At 41.9% G+C, this 19,322-nt stretch overlaps 1 protein-coding gene across 1 annotated transcript in view; it reads left to right on the forward strand.

The window, feature by feature from the left end:
• Positions 1-18,737, forward strand: part of lmbr1 (limb development membrane protein 1) — a 52,826-nt gene extending 34,089 nt beyond the window's left edge. The window contains exons 13-17 of the mRNA XM_024393108.2: positions 2,544-2,617; positions 3,025-3,115; positions 3,726-3,792; positions 12,483-12,644; positions 15,800-18,737. Of these exons, the coding sequence (XP_024248876.1) occupies positions 2,544-2,617; positions 3,025-3,115; positions 3,726-3,792; positions 12,483-12,644; positions 15,800-15,885 (480 nt within the window). The 3' untranslated portion in view covers positions 15,886-18,737. The remainder of the gene's footprint in view (positions 1-2,543; positions 2,618-3,024; positions 3,116-3,725; positions 3,793-12,482; positions 12,645-15,799) is intronic.
• The last annotated feature ends 585 nt before the right edge of the window (positions 18,738-19,322 follow it).

Here is a 19,322-nt window from a genome sequence, read left to right on the forward strand (position 1 = left end):
AATCATTATTATTTATTTTTTGTGTGTTATTGCCGGATCATCCCCTGTGGAATTAGGGCCGTCACAGCATCGCACGGTTTCAGTAAAAAGCTGAGGGATGGGCCTGAAGAAATGTAACCACTCTAAAATTCATTAGAGCTATTGATGAAATGACTGACCAATCCAAGATAAACACATTCATAGTTTTAAACTTATTTTTGTCTCCAAACATTGGAGTAAAACAGGCTCATATTTTGGGTTGTGATTGGAGTCTGACAGTTGAACTAAGCTCACGAGGCATTCTTAGGTTTCTTAGGTTTGACTCATTGAGTGTATTTCATTCATTTCTAAATTCCAAAAATGGATGTAGCAACTGTGGATTGTCCCATTTTTTTTTTTTTTAAAGGTTACAATTGCGGAAGCTGATCCTAGATCTGTACCTAGGGAAACCTTCCTCCAGAGCCCCACCTTCCCACCACCGCATACCTCTGAAGGTTTGACTGATGACTCGGGTTGCAAAATTCCTGGAACTTTCAATAAATTCCCTGGTTTTCAAGAAATCCCGGGTTGGAGGATTCGGGATTTCCTGCTTATTCCCTCCCTGTTCCGCAAAATCCTCCAACTGGGATTTTGAGAAAACCAGGGAATGTATTGAAAGTTCCCAGCGTTTTGTAAACCCTACTGATGACAGTCAGTTCCTTGTCAGTCTGCAGCTTTGCAACAACAACAAAAAAACATCTTAATCCACAGAATATATATATTTTTCTTTCTGTTATTATCCGTCATTAAAACTATGTGAAGTACATCAAAGTGTGGAGTAGGAGGACGGGACACACCTGAAGGGCCCAGCGGGCCCCGACCGCTGTGTGTGTACACGCTCTGCACTCGGGCTCACGACCTCACCTGCACACAGGTGCTGCTCACCGCTAATCCCAGAAGCAACAAACACACCAAGGCGTGTCTGAATGAGCCAGCCGCGGCAGGCTGCGACCGACACCGACCTTACCCTCTGCCCCAGCCCGCCCCAACCCACCACTAGGTTGGAGAGAGGCAAAATGAGAAAGCTGCCACGTACACACACACACCTGCCACTTTGACATGTTAATATCTTTACAAAATGGCAGAATGGTAACACTGAAGAGTTTACCTTTCCCATAGCGTTGACACACACAAGCATAACACACTCCCTCTCCCACACACACAACCCCTCCCGCTCCACTATTAATAGATGACACCAGATGCTGTGTGCTAATTCTCTGAGGGGGCCTCTGCAGCACATCTCCACAGTAAGCTCCTTTAGATGCCACTTGCATAAAAATGCGTGAAACGACCTGTCAGGCTTCCCTTTTTTTCTCTTTGTGTGTGTGTGGTGTGTGTGTTGCGTGCACCAGAGAGTGCTTGTGTTAGAGCAAGTGTGCAGAGTGTATGAACAAGTGTTTTATTTATTTTTTAAGGTTTGAATGCTGTCGCGGCTAGCTCCTAGTCGTGACGCCGGTGAAGTGTTCAACTTGATAGAAATGCAGCACTCTGAACAATGACGTGTCCCTGTGCTGCTGTGCGCCACAGCATAGATCTCTCCAACGGACAGGCCAGCATCCCAAATGCCACCCTCTTCTGTAAACCGTGCACTACTTTTGAGAATAGCCCCACGGGCCCTGGTCCAAAGTAGTGCACCACAGCAGACAAAGACTTTGGCTGTGTCCCAAATGGCTCCCTACTCGGTATATGCACTGCTTTTGAAAATGAGCCCCTTGGGCCGTGGTGAAGTGCCCCGTAAAGGGAATAGCGTGCCATTTGGGACTCAGGCGTTGTCTTCCTCTGCTGTGTCGCTCCAACACAGAGAAAGCGGCTCATTGAGCCTTGGATTGAAGTAAAAAAGTGGTTAACGTAAACAGTTAAGGTGCCAAGTCTGACAAAAGCAAATATCCCACAGATGCCGAGGCTAGTGGCGTGTGTATATATAGATGTATCTCTTTCCCGGCACAAACTTCAAACGGGCAGGGCAGAAAAGATCCGATATGTTTGCCAAAGTATTTGTTTTGTTGTTTTTTTTGTTTTTTTTTAATGTTCCATGTTTTTTACCGTCAGCACTTCAATGCCTTTTTCGCTTGTTTGAACACCTGTTCACATGCTGTGTGATCGACAGTGATTTAAAAAGGGAGTATTTTTCTCTCTTTCATCGCTTTCCATCCATTACTAAGCCAGTTTTGATTCTGTCTGTCTGTGTTGAAGAGAGAACTTTGATTTGTACCAAGTCGGAACTTCTCCTTCTGTAATCACATGCCCACAGATTATAGAACCTCACAAAGTACTTCACTTTAACTTTGTCACGTACAATTATTTTACTCATGATTTATTTGTGTTCTTCCGACTACGCAACGACATGAGAGATCCTAATTTTGAATGGTGATTTGATTTATGGTCTAGCCTTGTGGTCACTACCACCTGCAGAATGGGATTTGAATCCAGCCCATTTGCTATTTCAGCACTCTCTCTCCTTTCCTCATCTCTATCCTATCTAAGTTGTCCTTAACAAAACACACTCTCCCTCTCTGTCGTTCCAGGATCGGGGACTTGGGAACACCTCACTGTCCACGTTCGGAGTCGTCCAGGCCGTGGTGGAGATCGTCCTCATGTTGTATCCTTTTAATGACCCCCTCTGCACCGGGGCCAGATCTGTATAAAGTGTCTCCAGGTAAGGAGTACTGATCCAGGATCAGGTCCTCTCTGGCCATGTAATCGTGTTCATTGTGATCGTAAAGGCAAAACTGATCCTAGATCAGCAGTCCTACTCTTGAGACACTTGATACATATGGGCCCCTGCTCCGTGGTGACCCCAGTGACATTCCTAGGACTGGTGGTGTTGACTTAAGACGTAGCTTAGCCGGACACTTCCCGGGACATTCTGTCGTGTTTCGTCACCTCTTTTCACCTTTACCCTTGGTGAAAAGGTGCCAACTTACCACTTGAAATGTCACTAAATGTCCATGTTACGGCGTTTTGTCTCGAAAGTGTAAGGATGTCTTGTCCTTGATTCAGCAACAGCTATTTGATGGTGTCCTCCGTTGTCGGCTTCTACAGCTTGCGAGTGTTTGAAGGCCTCACTCCCAGGAAAGACGACACGACCATGACAACGGTAAACACACACACATGAAGAAGGTGATATATTTAGGCCTCCTTTTGTTTCATCCTCTTCAGCCCTCGCTCTCTCTCTCTCTCTCTCTTCCTTGCTTTCATTCTTTCTCTCTCACTCCTCTCCTCTGGCATCTTCCTCACCAGCCCTCAGCCTGAATGGTTCAGTTGACCTCTCGCCCCAATATTTGTTTGTGTGTTGCGTAAACACGCCGTGCAAGCTCTTATGTTCAGTGAGAGAGAATCGGGGGGGACTGTGTGTGTACTCTGTTTGGCCCACGGTGGCAGCCATTCACTTGGTAATGAGCAGGGGGAACGGTGAGGCTTTGTAACTAGCCAGGACGACTCGGTGAAAGGACTCGAAAGCCACAAAGGAGCAGAACCTGGTAATGAGCATCTTCAGAGGTACTAATTGCACAATATGTGGAATCCATTTACTCTGAAGAGGTGTGTGTGTGTGTGTGTGTGTGTGTACACTCACACACTGACTTGCGAAGCTATTCTCGCCCTCCCAGTTCTCACACTCAAACGTTTCATCGCGGCCTATCTATTTGTTAACCCGAGTTCACAAGTTAAAGTTCTATACTCTAACCCTGTCTGTCTCCCTCATGTAGATCATTGGTTGCTGTGTGTCCATCCTGGTGCTGAGTTCAGCCCTGCCAGTCATGTCCAGAACACTTGGTGAGTCTCTCCTGCCATTCATTCAACCTTTTTTTAATATTTTGGGGTGGGGGGGTCCCAGATGGCACCTCGTTCCCTACGTAGCTCACTAAAGCATAGTTGATGGAACCGATAGGTGAGCACAGATGTACGTGTTTAGTGGACTGCTTTGGATCGATTTCACGACGAACGTATTGGAGGGCAGTGATGGAGGGAGGTGAGGTGACCATCCCATTCCCGGTCTTAAGTAAACGACCACGAGGGCCGGTCAGAGAACTTCAGCTATCCCCTGCCGTCCCAGCCCCCGCCCCTCAAACCGTTATGGTTAACAAGTTCAATTCCTTCACAGTTTGCCATGGCGATTTGAGAAGAGAATGGAGCAAGAGAGGGAGAAATGACAGGTTTAGCAGCGCATTCACAATGGTACTAATAGACACGCAGCGAGCAGGCCACAGCTGTTTAAATAGCGTCGTCTGTGTGCGTGTTGGCGTACAGTGAGTCGTAGGGAGCGTTGCAAAATACCAACAGGTTCTGCTCTGTGACGCTGAATAGATGAGATGGATTAAACTTATGAAGGCTACCCTCATCCAAAGCCCTCCGGAGGAAGACATGGGGAGATGGAGTTTTGGATATGTGTGTTATGGGAAATCGAAACTCTTCATTGTTACCGTTCTGCCATTTTGTGAAGATATTAACGTGTTTGAAGAGAGCGACAACCGGAGGGCATGGTCGATTTAAGCAAAGTAAGTCCGATGACTTGGGTTTCAACTCCTTGGGAAAATCCTTTCCTGGCTTAACAAACCAATAGAAAAGTCTCCAAATTGTAAATACTACCCATCTGGCACTCCAAGCAGACTCAAGCATACTCTCAATGTATTTGAAATACATTTTTCAAGTATTTGAACCCAGGACTGACATGAACACAAACATCACTAAGAATTGAGGTGATGTGGGAGAAAATGGGTCTGATGTCTTTGTGACAACCGCTGCTTGTACAGAATTCCTGTCGGACGGACGCCATGTTTTATTTAAGCTTCTCTTGAAAGGGAGCCATGGGACCTGTGACGCTGCTGAAATGGGAGTGCTCTGTACTGTTGTTTCCCCCCCCGTGGCAGGGTTAGTCAGGGTGCAGACAAGGGTAAAAGTCCCATAAACACATTTTATTTCAGGGAGGGGAAACGGACGGCTAAAAATGACCAGTTATGTAAGTGTGTGTGTTTGAAAGCATCAGAGTGATATAGCCTGCGCCCGAAATGGCACCCTATTCCCAGGCTCAAGAGTGCGAATATTTTACTTGCATATGTGCCGCATATTTGCGACGCGACCAGGAATTGTAATTTAGGAGCACCATTGCGCCTATGGAGAAAAAAAAAAAAGATCGCCCTGATGATAATTGTTGCAATGATTACTTCACTGTACCGCAGCCCCTGAGTGCCATGGAGAGGACAATGAGCGCAGATTCATGACCGTCATGATTGCACCATTACTACAAAGACAATGTCTTGTTACCTCAAATATTTTTCATTGTGCTCCTCCATTTCTTTGTGTGCTCCTCCATTTTTCAACTTGTGAAAAGGTCAGCGTCGAGCCCTATTACTACCGACATAGTGCACTACTTGAACCATGGTGAATTGGGTGCCATTAAGGACGAAGACATGCACTAGAAACCCCGCCCCCATTGAGAAGTTACTTTTCAACCCATGTATGTTTGTGTAACTTTTATCTGCAGTGTCCCCAAAAGCACAGTGAGAGACTGCAGCAAAGAGGACTCTAGTCACTCCTGTCAGCCTGGCTGCTGTTCCTGGGATAATACACGGTGGCTGGGCAAAAGTAGCGCACTATATAAGGAACAGGGTGCCATTTGGTGCGCACACTATCAAATGGAGTACAACCATCTCAGAAAATCACCATTTATTACATAGATGCTATTCTAGTTGTCCTTTTATCGTTCCTAATCTGAAGTCGATTGAATACATAAGCCACCTTTCTCCGCCGATTTTAGTGGATGTATTATTAAAAATGAATCCGTTAATGTAATCACCACGGCGTCATCCATCTTACTTGGGCTGGATGGTGAGACGAGATGGATTCCACTTGGCCCACATACACACACACACACACAATGCTACATTCTGCATAATGGGGCTGATGTGAAACGAGTGATCAGAGGAAGACCGGTTCTTCTAAGAGGGGTTACATCATCTCTAGACATATGCCATATAGCCCTATGGGTCGTGGTCAAAAGTAGTGCACTATATAAGGAACAGGGTGCCATTTGGGACGTAAGTGTTGTCTCCTCTAATGCCAAGAACCCCTTCCCATCAGCTTTTCTCCTCATACCAAACCCAAGATCTAAACCTTTAGCATTAGAAATTAATTTAGCTTGACCGTACTGGCATGGTGTATTGACTGCGGTCTCTCTCCACCCCCTCTTCCTGTCTCTTTACAGGCAATTTGGTTAAAGGCCCTCGATGCTCGCCAACTGCTTGCAGAGGCTGTAAATACATCTTTACAGACACTCAATCAATCTCCTAATCTAATTGTTGTGCAGCGGTTTCACAGGCATTACCGAATAAAAATAAATAAAAAATCCACAAATATTACCTCAGTGAGCTATGACAGTTTTGGAATAGCTAAATGTGATGAATTGAATGGTTGGTTGATGTATCGATATTGGGTATGCTTTTTGTGTTTTAATAAAAAATGTATGCACACACAACTTGGGTGCATGCACTGTGAGTTAGTTCACACTCAGAACATTGAAAGAAAGCACAGGAATGAATGATAAGAGTTTAGCATATTTACCTCTGAAGAATTGTAATCCACCTCAGGGTAAATTATCCTCCTGTTAGTGTCACTATTTTCTTTTTTTTTAAAGAGCACTAAAACACTTACGATTCTCCACATGAAGTCATGTGGTTTTTCTGTATGATTTCACAAGTACTGGAAACGATAGAACACTGAAAAATCGGGGAAACTAGGCCTAGTATTCATAGCTGACTTTGAAAAGGCTTTTGATAAAGTACAACTGGAATTTATATATGAATGACTGGAATATTAACATTTTAGAGGATCTCGTATACAATAGGTTAAAGTCATGTACAGTAACCCAAGGTGTAAAATAGTAAATAATGGCAATTTCTCAAAGTATTAAACTGTCAGAGTAAAACAAGGTTGTCCACTATCAGCATATTTATTTATTATGGCCTTTGAAATGTTAGCTATTAAAATCAGATCCAACAATAATATCAAGGGGCTAGAAATCCAGGGCTTAAAAACAAATGTGTCATTGTACGCTGATGATTTATGTTTTCTTTTAAATCCACAATTTGGATCCCTCCAAAGCCTCATAGAGGGGCTGCAGGTAGCCTAGTGGTTAGAGCGTTGGGCCAGTAAATGAAAGGTTGCTAGATTGAATCCCAGACTGGACAAAGTAAAAATCTGTTATTCTGCCCCTGAACAAGGCCTCTAGGCGGTCATTGTAAATAAGAATTTGTTCTTAACTGTCTTGCCTAGTTAAATAAAGGTACAATTAAAAATAGAGGATCTTGATAATTTTTCTAATTTCTCTGGATTACAACCAAATTACTATATTACTTATTGGATCACAAAAAAATACAACTTTTACATTCACGTGTCGTTTACCAATAGAATGGTGTTTTTTTTTTTTTTTTACCTTTTAGTTTTTCTTTAACCTTTATTTAACTAGGCAAGTCAGTTGAGAACAAATTCTTATTTACAATGATGGCCTAAACCGGCCAAACCTGGATGATGTTGGGCCAATTGTGCACCGCCCTATGGGACTCCCAATCACAGCCGATTGTGATACAGCCTGGATTTGAACCAGGGTGTCTTTAGTGACGCCTCAAGCACTGAGATGCAGTGCCTTAGACCGCTGCGCCACTCGAGAGCAAAGGTGAAGTGGACATACTAGGTATTCATATTCCGAAAGAAAGAAATTCTCTTTACAATACATTTTAATAGAAAGTTAGCAAAAGTAGATAAGATCTTGTTACCATGGAAAGGAAAATACCTGTCTATTTGTGGAAAAATCATCCTGATTTTAACTTTTTAGTCATATCCCAGTTTACCTATTTGTCTATGGCCCTGCCTACACCTAACGGCTTGTTTTTTTTCAATTATATGAATACAAAATATTGCATTTCATTTGGAATGGCAAGCCAGACAAAATTAAACAGGCCTATTTATTTAATGAATATGAATTTGGAGGTCAGAAACGATTAAATATTAAAGCATTAGATCTGTCACTAAAGGCTTCAGTCATACAAAACTATACTTAAATCAGAATTGGTTCGCTATCAGATTAGTAAGAATGGCTCACCCGGTGTTCAAGAATGCACTTTTCCCCTTTATTCAGATTACAACATCTCACTTTTGGTTGTTTGAAAATGAAATGATCTCCAAAATGTCCGTTTTTAAAACAAGCCATAGAAAGTTGGTTGCTATTTCAGATTAATCCACCAGAAAAGACCGAACAAATATTACGGTTAAACTGAAATATACTAATTGATATTTTTAGAGGGGGGGGGATTAAAATCTGTTTAATCTTTGTAAATATATCATAAATCGGACTGGTGGAGTTGTCTCACACATGCAGCTAACAAATACATACATGGAAATGTATGCTCTATTCAAAATTGCAACCAACTAATTGCATCATTACTGCAAAAATGGAAGAGACGAGGGGGAGAAGGCAAGGCACTTGTTTGTCGTCCTTGCATTAAAGACAAATTGGTTATAGAAAAAAAAGTATACCAGTTTTATTTAAGGACCAAAAAAATGACAGCTGTGCTATACAAGTTGAAAAATAGCACATGGTTTATGAACTGATACACAAAATGAGTTTTTCAATTGAAATGATTATATAAAATCCTTCCAACCAACAGAATGTGCTATACGGGGGGGATAAATAAACAGACACTCTTCTGTCTCTGTCAGTGCTGAAGAGAGAGATGGAGAGAATCAACCTCACCATGCACTGGCACTGTCTGCAGCAGGTCTCACACATGAATTCCTCATCAGAATAACCACAGTGGTGTGCATAGCCACATAGAGGACAGGAGGAAGTGGCTACCTGGCCCTATTATCTCAGGGATGAGCATTTTTGCCAGCAATAATATCATTGTGAAGTCTACAAGTCGTTTTTGTGAAGTTCTAATGAAGTTTAGGCGTTGTTCTGTTTATGATTCATACTAAGCATACACTGAGACCAGTGGAGGCTGCTGAGGGGAGGACGGCTCATAATAATGTCTGGAATGGATTCAATGGAATGGTATCAAACACATCAAAGTTGTTTCCATGTGGTTCATACCATTCCATTGACTCCATTCCAACCATTATTATTTGCCGTCCTCCCCTCAGCAGCTTCCACTGACTCAGATGAGACATGGCGTGAATGTCTCTGAGTGGCCTGAATGGAGGATTCCCTCTCGGCAGGGGGTCAGACCCGCCCGCCATGAGTTGCACAATCTGTCTTGGCTACAGCGGAAACCTACAAGATTCTGCTTGTTTACTGTTTGAATTAGATATGTGTACTTCAGAGCAGTTGACTCAGGTGTATGTGTGCAGGTGACGGTGGTCTCATTGATAACCATGATGCCTGGGGTGTTGCTTATTTCCTTCTTTTTTTCCCCCACTCGGTTTTTACACGCTAACAAATTGTCCAAGGTCCAACTAACAAAACCGTTTCCTGTGAAAGGAATAATATGTAATCCGTCAGACAATGAAAATGACCTTTTCTCAGGAAGAGTGGCATTGGCTGCTAAATCCGTTACATAAAGGGTTTGTCTATCCTGGATCCGTCATAGCCTGAGTATCTTAATATGCAGTGTACATCAAATGGTTTTGGGGTATAAGCCCTTCTTTCAATTTGGCCTTTCTTGCCTGTTGAAAGAGTTGGCTTATTGAAGAGAGACACTTTCCAAAGTGCCTCAACTGCCGAAAGAACAGGCATTCTTAAATAGTTAATTCACTGAAACCCCATGCAGTCGTGGAAAAGGAAGGGTTTGTGCTTATAAACACAGTGATCGTCTTGCCAAAGGTGTTTGGGGGAAAAAAGAACATGTACAGTGGGGCAAAAAAGTATTTAGTCAGCCACCAATTGTGCAAGTTCTCCCACTGAGAGGCCTGTAATTTTCATCATAGGTACACTTCAACTATGACAGACAAAATGAGAAAAAAAATCCAGAAAATCACATTGTAGGATTTTTTATTAATTAATTTACAAATTATGGTGGAAAATAACTATTTGGTCACCTACAAACAATCAAGGTTTCTGGCTCTCACAGATCTGTAACTTCTTCTTTAAGTGGCTCCTCTGTCCTCCACTCGTTACCTGTATTAATGGCACCTGTTTGAACAGTCACACTCCAAACTCCACTATGGCCAAGACCAAAGAGCTGTCAAAGGACACCAGAAACAAAATTGTAGACCTGCACCAGGCTGGGAAGACTGAATCTGCAATAGGTAAGCAGCTTGGTTTGAAGAAATCAACTGTGGGAGCAATTATTAGGAAATGAAAGACATACAAGACCACTGATAATCTCCCTCGATCTGGGGCTCCATGCAAGATCTCACCCCGTGGGGTCAAAATGATCACAAGAACGGTGAGCAAAAATCCCAGAACCACATGGGGGGACCTAGTGAATGACCTGCAGAGAGCTGGGACCAAAGTAACAAAGCCTACCATCAGTAACACACTACGCTGCCAGGGACTCAAATCCTGCAGTGCCAGACGTGTCCCCCTGCTTAAGCCAGTACATGTCCAGGCCCGTCTGAAGTTTGCTAGAGAGCATTTGGATGATCCAGAAGAAGATTGGGAGAATGTCATATGGTCAGATGAAACCCAAATATAACTTTTGGGTAAAAACTCAACTCGTCGTGTTTGGAGGACAAAGAATGCTGAGTTGCATCCAAAGAACACCATACCTACTGTGAAGCATGGGGGTGGAAACATCATGCTTTGGGGCTGTTTTTCTGTAAATGAACAGAACATGACGACTGATCCGTGTAAAGGAAAGAATGAATGGGGCCATGTATCATGAGATTTTGAGTGAAAACCTCCTTCCATCAGCAAGGGCATTGAAGATTAAACGTGGCTGGGTCTTTCAGCATGACAATGATCCCAAACACACCGCCCGGGCAACGAAGGAGTGGCTTCGTAAGAAGCATTTCAAGGTCCTGGAGTGGCCTAGCCAGTCTCCAGATCTCAACCCCATAGAACATCTTTGGAGGGAGTTGAAAGTCCCTGTTGCCCAGCAACAGCCCCAAAACATCACTGCTCTAGAGGAGATCTGCATGGAGGAATGGGCCAAAATACCAGCAACAGTGTGTGAAAACCTTGTGAAGACCTACAGAAAACGTTTGACCTCTGTCATTGCCAACAAAGGGTATATAACAAAGTATTGAGAAACTTTTGTTATTGACCAAATATTCATTTTCCACCATAATTTACAAATAAATTCCTTAAAAATCCTACAATGTGATTTTCTGGGGGGGGGGGGTTCTCATTTTGTCTGTCATAGTTGAAGTGTACCTATGATGAGAATTACAGGCCTCATCTTTTTAAGTGGGAGAACTTGCACAATTGGTGGCTGACTAAATACTTTTTTGCCCCACTGTATATTTAGTGCCGGTCTTTGGGAAAGAATCAAGCTATATTTTTTCCCTCCAGATGTTTGCCCTGTGTTTGTATTGATTCCTCTTGGTTTTCAGTCCATCAATAAAGTCCAATCATGTAATGCTGCTCATCACTACATCTCAATGGGAATCCTAGAATTTTGATAGGCCTACATTACACATTAGTTAGACATAACTCAACCAGGGGTAAGAGCTGTTGTCAGTAACCAGGTTTCCAAGGCTGGTGGAAATAGGAAATATTTTTGTCTGTAAAATGTATTATGCAAGAAATGGCAGTTGAAACACCTTTATGTGCAAATATTGATATAATAACCATCGTTGCGTATAGGCCTACATCCACGATGTGGAAAAGCAGGACAAGTTTTTATAGGCAGATGAAACAAGTTATGATGCACTTCATATGGGGGTTAAGTGCACGGTGACCATGGACATTTCCAATATTGCGCTATGGCTGCTATTTGAATTCTGGTGACATGATGATCGGTGTTTGGCTTCCAATTATCAAATAAAATGATATTTCTCTTATGCGTATCTCATCGTATAATCTTATCTGTGTACTCTTGTCTAGAGAGCATGCGCCAAAACCAGATGATTGGCTATTTGGTGTTTGATGAAACCGTCGGTAGAGATGAAAAATGAGATGGAAACCAATGTACAGAATAACAACTTTTGTATTTGTTATTCGGTACATTGGAATTGAATCGCAAAAAAAAAAAGTATGAGCACTACGTCATCATGCATGTAGTCTTTTATCCACAACAAGTCAGTTTGATGGAAACATCTCTGGTGGGAAAATGCGCATATTGTTTTTTTCGTGCAGATTTGAGTATATTCACATGAAATATGTCGCCAATTTAGATGGAAACCTAGCAAATTATGTAGAATTATCAGTGTGCAAAATAATGTTACGTTTCATGAGAAACCCCATTGTTCCAGTATCTCAAAATCATCATGATATAGTAGATTGTTTTGTGTTCATGAAATCCATCCACTCAAATGGAAGAACATTGCATCTGGTGGTCTTTTATTTAATATCTTAACACTCTTCACAGGTATCACCAGGTTTGACCTTCTCGGAGACTTTGGGAGATTCAATTGGCTGGGAAACTTCTATATCGTCCTGTCGTACAACTTGCTGTTTGCCGTGGTAACTACCCTCTGCCTAGTCCGGAAGTTCACCTCAGCGATCAGAGAGGAACTCTTGAAAGCATTAGGTAACATCTTTATATTCATATACTCATGTTCATGTCAAACAAAGCAGAAATTACAAAATGACTGGTTCATTGAGTTACCGGTGTTCTTAAAGAATGCATTGCTTTTTACAATAATTAAGCCTAGTCAAAGATTAATACAGGCAATGAGAACAATCCGAGGACACTGTTTTCAACAATTGATTGCTTACAGGTTAATTTATGTGTTATTTAAGAACATATTGCTATCTATAATAAAGTTGTATGAAAAGAAAGGCAAGCCCATTTCTCAAAGATTATTACAGACATCTAGAAAAATCCAAGGATATTGTTTTCAGTTGTTAATTTCTTACTTTATCCAGCCCCGGCGGCAGACTTGCTCAGCCAGGCTTCATCGTCTAAATGTGAGGAGTTTGCGTTATATTTCCTTGTAAAAATGGTTAACATAAGCTATGGCATTGCAGTGCAGTCCCTGTGCAATACTGAACCAGATTGTCCCCTAACTCGGCCTCCCACCGTTGAGCTAGTTTTCCATAAATGAAAGAGCATTTGAAATCCTCCATCTGTACAGAGTCTTAGATTTAAATGCCATTTTTGATACTTTTGACCATAAGATATTGATAGAACTGGTAGTCTGGAGAAATGGATTGGTCTTTCTGATACTGTGCTAAACTGGTTTGATCCCGATCTGCCTGGGGAAGTATGTATCAGGGAGAGCAGATATCACCTGTGGAGTCCCTCAAGGATCTATTCTTGGTCCTCTTTTGTTCTCACTATACATGTTACCCCTTCATAGCTATGCAGATGACATGCAGCTAGACATATGTGCAGCACCAGATGACCCTAATGCTATCAACTGATAGGTTTGTTGTTTTTGGGAGCCTTAATACATTTAATGTCCAACAACTTGGTACATTTGAAGGAAGACAAGACTGAGGATCTGGTGATTTGGCTTAAGAGTCCAGAGGGGACAGCGAACTTGGTCACCTGGCACTAGTAAAAAGGAGGTTAGGAACTTAGGGGTCATCCTCGACTCATGGTGTGTCTCATACTTAACCCTTAGCCTACAGTGGTCGCGCCCCGAGGAAACATAATTAACATAACAAAAGAATCTCCATAAAAATCTGTCTAAGCTGGAGACATGTTTTTTTGCGTGGGCTGTGTCTCAATCAACTCCATCCGCCGATACCTCCTGCAGTGAAAGGTGGCAGAGTTACAGCGGTGTTTGTCAGACCATAAGACATCCCGAAAATCGGTTTTCTCACAAAATCGTATGTAGCGTCCGACCAGTTTGGCGTACAAACTCTATTGAAAGATGACTCTCACGAACACAGTGGTGTTCTCCGTTTTGCTCTAGGGTGCCAAAAAGCCTCACAAGACTCGTCTGAAGTCGGTACAGCCTCTTCTGTCAGGGTCTGTAGTGTCCGAACGGATTGGGCTACACACCAATATGACCCCTCTGTGGAAAGCTGAGAGTCTCACAAATTATGAAAATGTCTAGGTCCGTCTGGCTGCCCGGCCAGCCGGACCTGGACTCATCTGAAGGTCCCCAGTACCCGTTTAACATTTTTTTTAATGGAAGTATATATGGAGATAGTTTAATGGCTAAAATAAGGGGATAAATAAATTAAGAAAATCCTGCTCTTCTATCGCTTAGATAGAACAAACCTCCTTTAGATTTTTTGGGGGACTTTTCTTTGGACTCTCTGTTCCATGTTGTGACTCTGTTACTCTGCACATTTCTATTGGCTAATAGCAGTAACTCCAAATTCTATGTTTCATCCAATATATATTTGTTGATACCTTCAGGGGTCTTAAATGTCAAAATCAAAGGGCTAAATAATCCTTGGTATGACCATTTTTTTTAAACAATTCCATATGTTCGCTAAGAACTCTCCCCCGGCTTAGACAGGGCTTAGAATCCAGAGGTTGAAGGCCTGGTACAGATACAACAGCCGTCATAAGCAGAGATGAGACAAAACCAGACAGTTGTATTTTTTTCTAAGCTATCTAAAGATAAAAAAAATATTAATATGGTCGGTTGACTGTTTCTTCGGTAACGATGTCTCTGTACAATGACCTGATAAAACTTTTGAAACTAAGTTGTTTGGTCGTTTTGTATCAGTGTTTCAGCAGACAAGTATCATAGAATACATATGCCAGAAACAGGGCACACTTTGACCTGTCAGGAAAAATATCAGCAATTTAAGCTAGCTATTAACTACAGCAAATGGCTAGCTTGCTGTCTTCTTGGCTAAACACAGAGCGTCTTGTCAGTTTAGTCAATCAAAGAAAAATGCTAAGTGTCGTTTCGCGTCTATCGAAAAGATTTGACGGGTTTAATCTTGGAAACTTCAGCGGCCATCATGAGACGTTCTAAAACTAGACCGTTCAGATCAAGCGAACGTCGTTGTAAAGCCAAGTAACACCGTCATGTCTTGTCCTGGTAGTTGTATCTGTACCGGGCTTAAGACTCACCTTTTTAGCTTGCTTTGAATTAGTCTGGAAATTTTAGATTTAGTTGACTTTTTTTCTTATTTTAATATCCTATTAATATTCTCGTGTCCTATCCTGTTTGTACTTTTGTATTTGTATTTTTTGCAGCTTTACTGGTTTGTCATTTCTTTCTCTATTTTGTATTATTTTATTATTTTACATTGAGTTGCTGCCTCTGTATGAATTGTGCCAAATGAATAAAGTTGTATTATTATTATACACTTTGTGCTCAGGTTGTCTGAACCAAATTAGTGCTGTATGATTGCATGCTCTGTCATTTTTACCATAGTTATTTGCACTTGACGAGATGTTTAACCTTTTGGTTTTTGGTAATTTCAGTAATAATCAATCCAAATGACATAGAGAGATGGTGGCTTTTGTCATAACTCATAACCTGTTCCAAGGCTGCCTGGGTCTGCATTCCCTGCAACCTAGGCAGCAATATGACTACTGTGGCTGCAGCCAGGTAGGTAGATATCAAAATCCACTGTGCCTTTGGACTGATGTGAAGATGACGAGGCAAAGGGGGAAAGTCTCTAAAGCTTGTTGTGACAGGCCCAGGATGTCTGGTGTCGAAAATGTCAAATGAACGGAGGCAGTGTTTTTCAAAAAATATATATACATATTCATCGTCTGTGTGTGTCTTGTAATGACATTTCTGCACCTTATCTCCTCCTGGCCAGGTCTGGATAAATTACAACTGTCAAACAGCCCCACAGACCCTGAGTCTGGGAAGATCGCGGCCAACGGGCATCAGAAGACTCTGTGAAAGAGACAACCGACACACACACACACACCTCATGGCAGCCAAAGGGAGATTTTGACAGTACTGGGATTGAGTCTGTGTAAGAGACTTGGTATACACCGACAGTGTCTGACGGCACTGCGAGCTGAGGGGAAGAGTAATTTAGCTTTGTGACATTCCATCCTCTTCCTCCTGGATCGATGGATGCAGGACTTGGACAGGGACACATTTGAGCCCCCTGACAGACTGGCATCATCACAACAGTGACTCTGACCATGGGCCACACAGCCGATGTCTGGGGGACTTTCTCTCAGCACTAATGTCCTTCTCCCCCCCCTCAATCTTTTCATACATTCGAATTCTACCCTCTACCCATCTCACTCTAACCTCTTGCGTTCTGTGCTTCCCTGATCACTTTTTATCTGTTCTCCCCCCCCCGTAATTGCACTATGCCCTATTGGCTCGGAGGTGCAATGTAACCTTTCGATGCAGAGGCTGAAGAGATGCTTGCTGACTAATAGCCATTTTTACACTTATGTCCTATTTCAATGTCTGTCTGTTTCCAACCTGTTCTATTTCCACCACAGTTACTGAGCCCATGCAGTGCATTTCACCAATTTTAAAACCCATTTTGGTTATAAAATGCACCTCAGTGTGTTATTTGGAGAGAGAGAAAAAACAGCACCTTCTCACAAGTATAATGAGAAGAGAATTCCTTTTTTTGAGAATCAGGAAGTAAATGTGACGTGTATCAGTGGCCCATGGGGCATTCACAATAGAATATCTGTATTATATGTAAAGACTTGGTGGTCTCCCATAGTCACCTTATTCAGTATCTCGTATGTATAGCAGGGCTCGCCAACCCCGGTCACGTAGAGCTAACCTCCTGTAGGTTTTCGCTCCAACCCCAGTTGTAAACCAACCTGATTCGGGCTTATCAAGCAGGTAGTTATTAGAATCAGGTGTGATGGATTAGAGTTGGAGACAAACCTACAGGACAGTAACTCTCCAGGAAAAGGGTTGGCGAGCCCTGGTGTATAGTATTTGGTATGGATGGCTTCTGGTTTGATAAGTGGACATTTTTATTTTATTATTTTTTTTAAATATCCACACATTTTGAAAAGACGAGGGCATTCTTTGATAGACTTACTTGCTGTTGAACTCTCCTGCATTAAAAAAAAAATAGTACTGATTACTCTTATTCATTTTGCATATCGCTTTTAGCCATTTTACATGTCCTCACAGGAGTCTGTGTATCACCACGTCTTCCCTCTTTGCAGAGCTTGCTGGTACATTTAGTACCCGTTCACCTAAGTGACCACACCAGAGATCAGTCAGTGTCTCCTCCATTGACACAAACTGAATGGGGAGGAACTAGCCCATCTTTCTGGTTGTCTCAGGCCAGTTGTGAATGTGTCACAATGTGCTCATTTTATTTTGCGTCACCCACTCTGTACTGTGCGTTCATTATTTTGTCTCAATTTGAATGACTCTTGTTTAGTTGCTGTTGATTGCGATCACTCTCGAGATGGGAAAACTATAGTGTTCCACACGTCTTTTTTTTTTGCTTTCAAAGTTTGGTCCTGTGGGTGGATGTTCTGAAAATGTTGTGTGTTGGTAAGCTTGATCTCCCCAAATAACTACTATGCTATTTTAACATCTTTTAAAAATGTATTTCACGGGGGACTAAGCTTTGTTGAACCTCCTTTTTATTGTACATTTTGTAAAGTTTTCATTATTATGAATAATCTCAAAGTGCATAATATAAAAAAATCGAAATACATATTTTAACGCAACTAGACCGGGTCACTGAGACTAAATTCCCAGCTGACACTACAAGCACAGCTGTCAACAGAAAGCCTTCCAAAAGAGAAAGGTCTTTAGGCCCGTTTTAAAGGAGCCCAGAGTCCGTGGTGCCTTCAGGTGGTCCGGGAGAGCGTTCCAGAGGCTGGGGGCAGTCGAACTGAATGTCACATTATTATAGTCAATAGCAAATTATCCCAAATGGTACCCTATCCCCAAAAGTAATGCAATATGTAGGGAATAGAGTGCCATTTGGGACAAACATAACCAGACGGAATTATGCTGTCGCTGCATATTATTGGTCGAGGGAGCACACCATAAGCACAAGATTACAATTATACTTTTCCAATGAGTTTGAGGTGCACACGGTCTGGGCCTGTTCCAGCCCAAGGGAACAGTTTTGGTTGCCTTAGTTTTCCCTCACTTGCCGAGGCTTTGAAATGTTGAAGCGTGGCCTATACTGTAGGTGGAGTAGCTAATCAGAAGCGTTATGCCCACAGGGGCATGTGCCCCCTCGGGTTTGTCCTGTTTAGTTGTTTCTCTGTAATACTGCTAGACCTAGAAATGTCATGAAGTTGACTTTAGCTAGCCCAGGTAGGTTCCCAACCTCATAACTAGCCACCAAAAAGCCATTTTAAAGCTATCCGTCAAGTTCGAGTAGCTAGCTCGTCTAAATATCTTAGCTGGTACGCCTGCTGGCAAACTTTAGAAAAGCAAGCAATAACTTAGTGTACTGAATGAGACTTGCATTCAAATTTCATTTAAAAATGAACCAGGAGGATACAGACCGCTCAAGAGGTATGCTTAGATATATATATATATATATTTTTTTTTTACATAGAAATAAGCATGATTATGGCTCTGGAATGCAGTAAAAAACTGCTTTGGATGTTTGAAAAATTCTAAATTCTCCAACCTACACCCCCCAGCCATTCTCACGTACTTTGTGCCCCCTCTCACATTTTTGGATGTAGCTATAGTTTGCGTCTGCATATAATTTCCTGCAAATTAACATGTTTTTTTTACCATGTTCTTTGTTATGTGTTTGTTGGCAAATAAAACGATGAACTTTTTATTTATTTCACCTTTTATTTAATCAGGTAGGCAAGTTGAGAACAAGTTCTCATTTACAACTCATGTTTAAGTTAACATTGCTTTTTCATCTGTAACTTCCAACAGCATTTGTGGTGTACATAACAGGCTTCTTTTTGCTATATAAGAGCACACTTGGCACAAGTTATACTGCCATGGTAAAAGCAAGCTGTCTATGAACTCCTGACAAGTCACCGTATTCTGGAGGACTGAGACTTGTGGAAGAATTGCACTTTATTGGTATGGATGCCTGAAAGTGATAATTGTTTTGTGCATTTATCCTCTGATGAATGCATTTAAAGTCTGTTCATTAAACAACAGTAATAACTTCCTGTTTTAATTCACCTTCCTTCCTTCTGTAATTTACAGCCTGCAAACCACAACATGACCTGCTGGAAGAGCTCAATCTAAACATTGACAAATTTATATGATTTCTCAAATGTTTAAATATAATTTGACTCGATACTCCAGCATGTTGGACCCATTTTATGATACTACAGTACAGAATGTCACATTGATGGTGTTTTCATACCTGTTTTACTGTTTAGAAATTGATGCACTATGTA

This window comes from Oncorhynchus tshawytscha, linkage group LG29, assembly GCF_018296145.1.
Source record: "Oncorhynchus tshawytscha isolate Ot180627B linkage group LG29, Otsh_v2.0, whole genome shotgun sequence".
NCBI classification, from domain to species: domain Eukaryota; kingdom Metazoa; phylum Chordata; class Actinopteri; order Salmoniformes; family Salmonidae; genus Oncorhynchus; species Oncorhynchus tshawytscha.